Source organism: Ipomoea nil, unplaced genomic scaffold, assembly GCF_001879475.1.
Source record: "Ipomoea nil cultivar Tokyo-kokei standard unplaced genomic scaffold, Asagao_1.1 scaffold2845, whole genome shotgun sequence".
NCBI classification, from domain to species: Eukaryota; Viridiplantae; Streptophyta; class Magnoliopsida; order Solanales; family Convolvulaceae; genus Ipomoea; species Ipomoea nil.
Window position 1 is genome coordinate 3,557,400 of NW_017619273.1, and position 11,026 is coordinate 3,568,425.

The following is an 11,026-nucleotide window of genomic DNA, read 5'->3' on the forward strand; positions in this document are numbered from 1 at the left end:
AGGGGCCTCCAGGCAAATCAGCAACAACAAGCTAAGAGAGATATAAATGTTAGAGATGACAAGGGTAAAATGATCATTTCATAATTAAAGCTAATCAACTAACAAAAAACACTACTGTACTCTTCTTAACTTTTCGAATTTTGAATTATTGCTTCTTTGTGTTTCAGTAGGTTGAGAAAGTATATGAACAAATACTACAATGTAACAGAGCCAGTAACTTTCAAAAAAAAGTTAATGCAATAAGCAATTTACCAAATATTTAAAGTAGCTTATTGAAGGAAGCCTTCTAATTACTATTTAACACCAATCCTCAAACTGCTAATTTAAAGTCAAATAAATTTGTGAAAAATAAATTGATACACCATTATATCAAACACCTCGTTATAAAAACAACATCATGATATCAAATCAACTATAATTATAAATGACATGATTTAAGAAACGACCAACAGAATCTGTTGAGAACAGATTGAGAATCCAATATATGGCAATCAAATTATTACAAAACACATACTAAAGCACCGATCATATTGCTACTGCAACATATATTGCCAGAAGTACATACACATAAGCAACAAGTTCGTTTATCGCAAAGGAAACCCTCAATGCCATCAACGCCTGCAAAATATGTTATATATATATAAAGAAGAAGAAGAGTGGGTAACATAAATAGAGCATGACATTGAATATGATCTAGTCATATAAAATAGCATTTGAATTCGTATATGTAATCATTGAATTCGTATCGACTAAAACTAGCATTTGATGGAAAACTAACCTGTTCCGTTTAATTGAAATGCCACTTAACACTTTGTTGAAAGTGATCTCCAGACATTTGAAATATGTATAGCGCCAAGATGTCTTGAACAATAGAGTACATAATACTCCAATGAATCCAACAAAGAAACCAGGTCCCAAACCAGCGTAGAACCACATCAAAAGCTCATGATTATCCTTGGTTAATTTGGTTTCTGTAGGTTGATTAACAAATGACGGTTTATCATCACCAGGACAACTCTTCAAAAGCGGGACACCACAAAGTCCTCCGTTCCCAATGTAAATGGATGGATCATCGAGGGTCTGGAGTTGATATCCCGTTGATATTCTTCCATATAACTTGTTAAATGACAGATTCAGATAGCTCAAAAAATTCAAAGATGATAAACTTTGAGGAATGGGACCGGAGAGTGCATTCATTGACAAATCAAGAGATTCAATTTTGCTCAGACTGCCAATTGTCAGAGGGATAGTCCCACTCAGATTATTTCTAGAAAGATTTAGATTAATCGATGCACACAAACTCATCACTTCTAATGGGATCTCTCCAGTGATATGATTCCTTGAAAGGTCAATGGATCTAAGAAATTCAAGGTTTGTAGTATACTCCAATTCCAATCCTTTTATATCTTCACGAATTTTTTCCTCAAAATGCTGGAAGATAAAAGAGTCATTAGCCATTGCAGTGAAGTTGTTGAAACACCGAGCGATAGGCCCAGATATATTGTTATTTGCCAAGTTCAACAACTGAAGAGCTTTCAAATAACACAATTGAATTGGAATATCTCCAAAGAAATTATTTTTCTGAAAATTAAGAAACACCAGACTTGCTAGGTTTTCTCCGATCCAAGGGGGGGAATAACATCCATTAATCCATTTTCACTTAAATCCAAAGTGATCAAGCTTTGTAAATTTTGCAAGCTTGAAGGGAGTCCTCCTTCAAATTTGTTGTTCTGCAAGTGCAAAGAGTAGAGGACATCGAGAGATCCCAATGAATTTGGAATGTGACCAAATAATTGGTTATTCCCCAAATTTAAATATCTCAACTCTTGTAGTTCTCCAAAGCACGAAGGTATTTCTCCAGACAACTTATTTGAAGAAATATCAAGGATCTCTAAAAATTCTAAACTGCACAACCACTTTGGAATTTCACCAGTCAAATGATTGCTTGAAAACTTGAATACAACACTTAGGAAACTAACTTCATCACTCATGGGGAGTTCTCCTCTAATATTATTTTTAGAGAGATCTATTACTCTGCAAGCCCATATTAAAGTTACAAACCAATCAGGGATAGAAAGACGGTATGATAAATCAATTAGACTCTCCCTGAACCTGAGAAGAGCAACTCGTTCCACTTCAATGCAGCTAGCATTATTTGAGTAACAATACTCAGATTTGCAAATGAATAGAAGAAGAACAAGCAGCAGCATAATATTACAAGTATTATGTTTCATGGTGGGCGGGTTGAAAGTGATGAATATAATATAATATTTGGCAAGTGCTTAATAAGAGTTTTGTTTATGGGAGCAATATATATAGAAGGAGCCTGTGTTAAGCTTCACAATTCTTATAGTGAATCCTCCTTTTAAATTAGGTTAGGTGCATTAGTTTGAAACAAGATGTATGTGTATAACTTTGACATTTAAGGTGCAACAAGTCGAAACTATACACCAAAATTTATACTCGTTGAAAATACATCAAGCAAGCGTTTTTTTCTCACCCCATTTTTTACTTAAGAGTTCGTTCACACGTGAACCTTTTTGTTGAATGCTAGTAAAAAGCAAGGCTCCCTGGAGCTCAAAGGTGGCTCCGCCACTGAATTTACCCTAAATATAGTATCACAATTTTACATATAAGTATTGTAATATCTATCATAAGTAACGATTTATTTTTAATTCAAATTGATATTAAATTTTTTACAATAAGTATTACGATTTCTTTTATAACTAACATTTCACATATAAGTATTACAATATTTACTTTAGAATTACACTTTGTAATAAGTAGCACAATTTCAGTTATAAACATTACAATATATATCATTAGTAATAATATACCATTTTACCTTAAATAGTATCACAATTTCACATATAAATATTACAATATATATTATAATAAATAATAAATTTATTTCAAATTAGTATTAAACTTTTTTGTAATAAATATTATAAATTATAATTTTTATCATAAGTTACAAGCAATCAATCTAAATTCAAGCTATCTCTCGTATTAAAGATCTCGCCGTGAGATGATCTCACACGAGTATAACTCCACATATATATTGTCGTTCTTTCAAATGATTCAACCCCAACCCTAAAATTGGAACATATATATTATCATTAACTCTATTGAAATTTTAGGGGTTAATAATTACAGAGTATTATTTTGTATTTATTAATCAATCAATTATAATTCGAACTACATGCGTTTTTGTTTATAGCTACTGGCTCTATTACGTTGTAGTATGTGTTCATATATTTTCTCAACCTACTGAAACACAAAGAACCAATAACACCTCCACTAAGGCTCGAACTCATAATCTTCCAAATGGAAGTCCAACCCAGGTACCATTAGACCACATAGTCCTGGTACTACTACATACGTTAGTTGTTTAAACTTTAAAATAAATAAATAAACTAGTATCGTGGAGGGACGTTATGCCATGGAACCGTGTTCACCATTCATGGTGAACACGGTTCCAACGGTGTTAGTACACCGTTATCTTTTTTTTTTTTTTTTTTTTTTTTTTTTTTTTTTTTCTTAATTAATTGCGTGACTTTTCTTCTTTATTTTCACATTTTGCGGTTTCACTTTAATTTGAGGTGAACAAAGATTTCGGACATTCATAAATTATGAATTCATGCCTGCACATTCACTTTGGAACCATGCCTACACATTCCCGTCCGAAATCACGGACATTCATAAATTATGAATCCATGCCTGCACATTCACTTTGGAACCATGCTTACACATTCACTTTGGAACCATGAGATTATGAATTTTCTGTTATAAGATTATGAATTTTCTGTTATGAGATTATGAATTTTCAGTTATGAGATTATGAATTTTCTGTTATGCGATTATGAATTTTCTGTTATGAGATTATGAATTTTCATTACATTCATAATTTCGGACATTCATAAATTATGAATTCATGCCTGCACATTCACTTTGGAACCATGCCTACATATTCCCGTCCGAAATCACGGACATTCATAAATTATGAATCCATGCCTGCACATTCACTTTGGAACCATGCATACACATTCACTTTGGAACCATGAGATTATGAATTTTCTGTTATAAGATTATGAATTTTCTGTTATGAGATTATGAATTTTCAGTTGTGAGATTATGAATTTTCTGTTATGCGATTATGAATTTTCTGTTATGAGATTATGAATTTTCATAAAATTCATAATCTCATAACAGAAAATTCATAATTTGATCAAACGCACGCCGTTAACTCCACATCTGCGAAATTTTTTTTGTGTGCCCAAAAACGACGTCGTTTTGCCTTGTGTTCACCATTCTCGGTGAACACGATTCCATGGCATAATTTGCGTATCGTGGATCCTTCCTTTAAATTAGTCATCATGAAAGACTTGTCTTATACGGTTATACCCCCACTTTAGACTTTGTAGGTCTTCTTACCCCTTGACGGTACAAATTACTTATATCCAAATTTTGAGTTATTTAAATTGATCAGTATTAGATGCTGCATCAAGTGTCATCTTTTTCTACCCCTCTATGGTGGCAAATTATTCACTTGACTCGAGTCCACTTTACAATGTGAACTCGAATCCAAAATACATAATTTATTTATTAATTAAATGTTCACAATTTTATAAAAAGTAAATTGCGCAATTTACATACTGGATGTTCACAATTTACATATTAAATGTTCACAATTTTATAAAAGGTAAATTGTATATGTAAATTGTGAACATTGAATATGTAAATTGTGTGTTTTGCATCTGGGTCTACCTTGCAAGGTGGACCCTGATGCATGGTATAACTGTCCCACTATGGTGCATCGAGTGTCATCTAAAATTATTCACAATTAAAGATCAGTCTATAAGCGTTCAAAAAAAAAAAAAAAAAAAAACCGGTCTATAATAAGTCTTCATATACCCCATTAGGTGGGCAAATTATGTTGTGGACTCGTGTCCACAATGCATTATGAACACGAGTATAAAACGACGTCGTTTTCAGAGAAAACGACGGCATTTCAGTTTTAAAAAAAAAATGATTTTGTCTCGGCGTTAACGACGTTATTCGTTTGTGGAATTATGAATGTACAGTTATGGAATTATGAACACAGAGCTCTGACATTATGAACTTACAATTATGAACATATAGTGATAAAATTATGAACATAGAGCTTCGAAAATTATGAATGTACAGTTATAGAATTATGAACACAGAGCTCTGACATTATGAACTTACAATTATGAACATATAGTGATAAAATTATGAACATAGAGCTTCGAAAATTATGAATGTACAGTTATGGAATTATGAACACAGAGCTCTGACATTATGAACTTACAAGTATGAACATATAGTGATAAAATTATGAACATAGAGCTCTAAAATTGTGAACATAGAGCTTCGAAAATTTTATGAATGTACAGTTACAGAATTATGAATGTACAGTTATGGAAGTATGAATGTACAGTTATGAAATTATGAACACAGAGCTCTGACATTATGAACTTACAATTATGAACATATAGTGATAAAATTATGAACATAGAGCTCTAAAATTATGAACATAGAGCTTCGAAAATTATGAGGGGGGGCAAGTAGGGGTGTTCAATCGGTTAACCGTTCGGTTAACCGAATCGAATTAACCGAAGTTTTTTTTTCTTTAACCGTTAACCTAACCGAAGTTTGCTCTACCGAATTCACCGAACCGAAATTTTTTTCGGTTAATCGGTCGGTTAACCGATTAACTGAACTTTTTAAAGCTAAAATTTAAAATTATAAAAATAACACCTAAAATAATAAATCCAATTAAAATAAAATACATATCATAATAAATTCATAACAAAATATAAAAAACATGAATTATAAACTCCAAACTTCCATAACTTCAAATTAGTATTTATATTTATATATATATATTAAAAACTTCGGTTAACCGTTCGGTTAATTCGGTTAACCGACCTTTCGAACCGAATTAACCGTTAACCGAAGTTTTAAAATTCCTTTAACCATTAACCGAACCGAAAAAGCTCGGTTCGAAAACGGTTAACCGAACTTTGTCGGTTCGGTCGGTTAACCGAAAATTATCCGAAGTTTGCACACCCCTAGGGGCAAGGCTCACTGGAGCTCAAAGGTGGCTCCGCCACTGAATTTACCCTAAATATAGTATCACAATTTTACATATAAGTATTGTAATATCTATCATACGTAACGATTTATTTTTAATTCAAATTGATATTAAATTTTTTACAATAAGTATTACGCTTTCTTTTATAACTAACATTTCACATATAAGTATTACAATATTTACTTTAGAATTACACTTTGTAATAAGTAGCACAATTTCAGTTATAAACATTACAATATATATTATTAGTAATAATATACCATTTTACCTTAAATAGTATCACAATTTCACATATAAATATTACAATATATATTATAATAAATAATAAATTTATTTCAAATTAGTATTAAACTTTTTTGTAATAAATATTATAAATTATAATGTTTATCATAAGTTACAAGGAATCAATATAAATTCAAGCTATCTCTCGTATTAAAGATCTCGCCGTGAGATGATCTCACACGAGTATAACTCCACATATATATTATTTTTTTTTTTTGGTAAGAAAAAGGGTCGAAGCCCCGGGGATTAATGAAATCTACTAAAAGTTACGCTGTTGGCATCACGAACCAAGAGCGGTTTGATGTCATCAGGAGGTTGATCGAGGATCGTTGTACCCCATGACGCGCCTTGCCCCAAATTAGCAAGATAATCAGCACACTGATTGCCTTCACGAAGAACATGCTTGAGTTCGAAGACGAGAAAGGACTGCATTAAGGTCTTGCAATCCGCAATGAGCGTATCGGCCTCCGGAGTGTTGCCTGAGCTGTTATGAAGAACTTGGGTGGTGGACAAGGAGTCTGTCTCAGCAATGAGCTTGTCGTAGCCCCTGTTTTTTGCTAGGCGGAGCCCTTCTCGGATACCCCAAAGCTCGGCGATGAAGCTGTTGGTGACCCCAATTTTAGTTATGAAGCCTGCCAGCCAATTTCCCTGTTGGTCTCTAAGGATGCCACCCGCACTGGCAAGGCCGGATAGAGCTTTCCTTGCGCCATCCGAATTGAGCTTAATGAAACCCGATTGGGGTGGGGACCAGTGAACCCAAATCTGTGACGCTGGTAAAGGACCCTTTCTGGAAGCGAGAGACTGGCTGGCCTCCGAGGCTTCTGAACAAGCACGTTTGATAATGACTGGAGAAGGTGTGATTTGGTTATTGAAGGTCACATTGTTCCTAGCTTTCCAAATGTTCCATAAGACGTAGGGGAAGAGAGACCGCCACTTCAAATTTGGAGAATACCCCACGCCGCCTGCACATTTCTGCTCGATCCAGCATCCAATGGGGAGGTGATTGCTAGCGTTGAAGTTCCGCAGTGGTGAAGTGATGCTCCAGCAGTTCCTCGAATCTTCACACTGCCGGAAGAGATGGTCAAGTGTTTCTTCCTCAGCGCCACACCTTGGACAAGAGCTGTCGATCGTCAAGCCCCGTCTTTTCCTCTCTGTGTTCACTAACAGACCATTTTTGACGATTTTCCAAACGAAGAGCTTGACTCTTTCGATTGCTTTGATCTTCCATATCCACTCGTGAGAGGCCGCTGAATCATCAGTACCTGAAAGAAAGGAAAAGGCAGAGCTAACAGTGACAAGCCCTGTGCCTGAGTGAGGCCAGTTGAGCTTGTCTTGTTGGCCATTAGTCAAGGGGATGGGGATAGCTCTAATACGGTCCACCATGTCTCCCGGAAGGAGGCTTTCGAGGGCCGCATAGTTCCACCCGCCATTACTGATAATAAAATCCTTAACATGCATGTTACCACCACCATCCGGTACAACAATATTAGGGGAAGTGGCTAGACTTTTATTCCCTAGCCAGTTGTCATACCAAAAATTAACGGAAGAACCCGTCCCAATTTTCCAAGCAATACCTTCAGTGAGAATGTTTTTCCCTTTTAGGATGCTGCTCCAATTCCAGGAACAGTTGGTGTAGACATTGTTGTCAAGGAAATTTCTGTTTTTGACGTACTTTTCCCGCATGACCTTAACCCACAGCTTATGTGGGTTGGTGAGGACCACCCAGGCTAACTTGGTAAGGAAGGCTAAGTTGAAATCTCCTACCTTACGAAGACCTAATCCGCCAAGATCTCGAGGCTTGCATATTTCTGACCAGCTTATCGTATGAATTTTCTTAGTATTCTCCGCGTGGCCCCAAAGAAAGTTCCTGCACACTTTGTCAATTTGTTTACAGGTACTTACCGGGAGGGCCATGGACTGCATAGTATAGGTCGGGATCGTAGCTAAAGAGGATTGCACTAGTACTCTACGACCCGCCATACTAAGGGAACTGGCTTTCCATGTCGCTAGTTTCCTGCGCATTTTGTCCACAACAGAGGTGAAAGAATCTTTGGAAACTCGTCTTTGGAGGATAGGTATACCAAGGTACGAGCCAAGGTTTTCCGTTATCGGGATACCCAACCTATTCTCAATAATATTTTTAACACCTGCAGTAGTGTTAGGAGAGCAGAAAATCTGAGATTTAGCAAGATTTACCTTAAGGCCAGAGGCTTTGCTGAAACGCTCGAGGCAGTTAAGAATAGTTCTGGCTTGGCGGTCCGAGGATTCGCCGAAAAGCATAAGATCGTCGGCGAAGAAGAGATGGGAAATCCCAATACCCCCACGAGAGGTATGCACTGGTTTCCAGGAGCCTACAGCGACAAGGGATTGGATTTCATAGGCCAATCTTTCCATCACGAGGTTGAAGAGATAGGGTGCAAGCGGATCGCCCTGTCGAAGCCCTCTCCCAAGCACAAAAGAGGGTAACCGGCCTCCGTTCCAAAGGATCGAGATATCACTTTCTTTAAGCGAGAACATAATAAGATTGATCAACTTTCTCGGGAAGCCGAAACCATCAAGAGTGTTGTCAAGAAACCCCCAATCCACACTGTCATACGCTTTGTGCAAATCGATTTTTATAACCATGATTCCTTTGCGGCCCCGTTTTTTATGCATGGTGTGGACCATTTCTTGGGTAAGAATCACGTTATCTTGCGTTGAGCGCCCAGGTAGGAAACTATTCTGATGGGGGCCAATAAGATCACACATCAGCGGCCTCATTCTATTCACAATAGTCTTAGAGATTACCTTAAAAGCTACGTTGAGTAGCGTGATTGGTCTAAAGTCTGCAGCCGATTTCGGATTATCTTTCTTTGGAATTAGAGTCATGAACGCTTGGAGAAGGGACTTAGGAACCATACTAGAGTTAAGGGCCTGATTCACCAAGTGAGTTAGAGTTGGCCCCACATCTTCCCAGAAATGCTGGTAGAAGGCTGCTTGGATTCCATCCGGTCCCGGACTACCGAATTTTTTCATTCCAAAGGCAGCTTTTTTGACCTCCTCCACGGAAGCTCTCCTAAGCAGGTTGTTAGCCCTGACTGCCGAGATTTTGTGGGGCTGCCCGACTGGTACCAGCTCCGTGTTTCCCTCTAGATCAACTCTGCAAAAGAGAGAAGAAAAATAGCCGATGATATGAGTAGATAGGATATTTGGGTCATCGGTCCACTCCCCTTGAGGTTTAAGAAATCTAATGCGATTCCTGTTTCTTCGGATCATGGCAGAATTATGATAGAACCTTGTGTTTCTGTCACCATCTCTAATCCAGTCCATTCGAGACTTTTGAAACCAAAGAGCTTCTTCTTGGTCAAGGACCATGTTGAGCTCGTCAGCGAGCTCTCTTTCGAGGGACTGGAGAACACAAGAGGTGGCATAATTATTCGCCAATTGAATTCCCCGAATTCTAGCTTCCAGACGTTTTTTCCTATTAAAGATGTTCCCAAAGACTTTTTTATTCCAATGCAAGCTCTCCTTAGTAACTGAAGAAATAAGGGCCTCGATATTATGGTCACCAAGGGCCGCTGCATCCTTCCAGATCCTTTTGTAATCTTCTCTTGTCAGCCACGCCGCCTCAAAACGGATTGGTCGGTTACTAGGGTCCGGCGGCCTACCAGCTTGTTCTACAAACATAATCGGGTTGTGGTCTGAGTGAAGTCTCGGAAGGACCATAATTTTTCCTTCCGGGAAGGAGTGCTGGGCATTAAGATTCCAAAGCACTCGATCCAACCTGCGCAGCTGAACGACTCTGTTACCTGCAAAACGACACCAAGTGTAATTTTGACCCGAATACCCCGGATCTATTAGGCCACAAAGACTAAAAGCATTAATAAATCTTTGTAGCGAAATATTATTAACAGGAGTACTTCCCCATTGTTCCCCGATAGACGCGATGTCATTAAAGTCTCCAATGACGATCCAGGGACTGTGAATGGAGCTTCCAAAATTTTTTCAATCCTCCCAAAACCTGTGCTTAGCCATCAAATTAGGCCTAACGTAGGCAAAGGTAATGTACACATCCTCCGGCCTCCGGTTCACCCTAACATGGATGGACTGAGAGGTGTGCCGGATGATCTCAAGGTCGATTTGACCTTGTTTCCAAAACAAAAGCAAACCTCCTGCGAAACCCAGGGGTTCGACAATGAAATGATTCACATAGCCTAAAGAGTGGGCTAGCTTAATCATATTACTCGCCTTAGAAGAACGAATTTCAAGAAGGCAAAGAGCATCGGCTTTAGACGTATTCAGAAGCTGTTTAACGTGCCTCCGAACTCGTCCATTTACAATGCCTCTACAATTCCAAGAGATGATCTTCATTAAGAAGGGATGGCGGAAGGGGAAGTTTGGGAACCGCCTTCCCTAGGCGTGAAACAAACAGCAGCTCCATCCACCTCAAGGAGGGGAGCGCCCGTAGCCAAGTCCATGGTGGCAGTTTGCATGCCACCAAATTGGAACGTCAAGGCAGATCCAACATGATCGTGCCATAAGTCGGGAGGCCGGGAACTAGCGAGACCACCACGGCCAGTTCCTCTGAAACGCCCACGGCTAGCCCCCAGGTTACCCCCTCTACCTCTAGCGGTACCAGTGGGTATT

The 11,026-nt window shown here is 37.9% G+C and overlaps 3 protein-coding genes across 3 annotated transcripts; all 3 read right to left on the reverse strand.

The window, feature by feature from the left end:
- Positions 1–443: 443 nt before the first annotated feature.
- LOC109159847 (DNA-damage-repair/toleration protein DRT100-like) lies at positions 444–1,458 on the reverse strand. Its single transcript, XM_019307958.1, has 2 exons — positions 779–1,458; positions 444–618 (listed from the first exon to the last, which is right to left on the reverse strand). The coding sequence occupies exons 1-2, from the start codon at positions 1,456–1,458 to the stop codon at positions 612–614; spliced, it is 687 nt and encodes a 228-aa protein (XP_019163503.1). The 3' UTR covers positions 444–611.
- A 149-nt stretch (positions 1,459–1,607) lies between these two features.
- LOC109159848 (leucine-rich repeat receptor-like serine/threonine-protein kinase At1g17230) lies at positions 1,608–2,210 on the reverse strand. The gene has a single exon (XM_019307959.1). It carries the CDS (start codon positions 2,208–2,210, stop codon positions 1,608–1,610), a length of 603 nt encoding a protein of 200 aa, XP_019163504.1.
- A 4,436-nt stretch (positions 2,211–6,646) lies between these two features.
- Positions 6,647–10,750, reverse strand: LOC109159849. Its single transcript, XM_019307960.1, has 3 exons — positions 10,401–10,750; positions 10,300–10,358; positions 6,647–10,188 (listed from the first exon to the last, which is right to left on the reverse strand). Exons 1-3 carry the CDS (start codon positions 10,748–10,750, stop codon positions 6,647–6,649), a joined length of 3,951 nt encoding a protein of 1,316 aa, XP_019163505.1.
- Between the last annotated feature and the right edge of the window lie 276 nt (positions 10,751–11,026).

What these genes read in the sequence shown, in the direction of transcription:
- LOC109159847 (XM_019307958.1), bottom strand. Translation starts at nt 1,458, where the DNA reads ATGGCTAATGACTCTTTTATCTTCCAGCATTTTGAGGAAAAAATTCGT.
- LOC109159848 (XM_019307959.1), bottom strand. Translation starts at nt 2,210, where the DNA reads ATGCTGCTGCTTGTTCTTCTTCTATTCATTTGCAAATCTGAGTATTGT.
- LOC109159849 (XM_019307960.1), bottom strand. Translation starts at nt 10,750, where the DNA reads ATGAAGATCATCTCTTGGAATTGTAGAGGCATTGTAAATGGACGAGTT. An exon ending in AATTTGATGGCTAAGCACAG is followed by an intron (nt 10,359 to 10,400) that starts GTTTTGGGAGGA and finishes CTCCATTCACAG; the next exon opens with TCCCTGGATCGTCATTGGAG. An exon ending in TATCGGGGAACAATGGGGAA is followed by an intron (nt 10,189 to 10,299) that starts GTACTCCTGTTA and finishes GTCGTTTTGCAG; the next exon opens with GTAACAGAGTCGTTCAGCTG.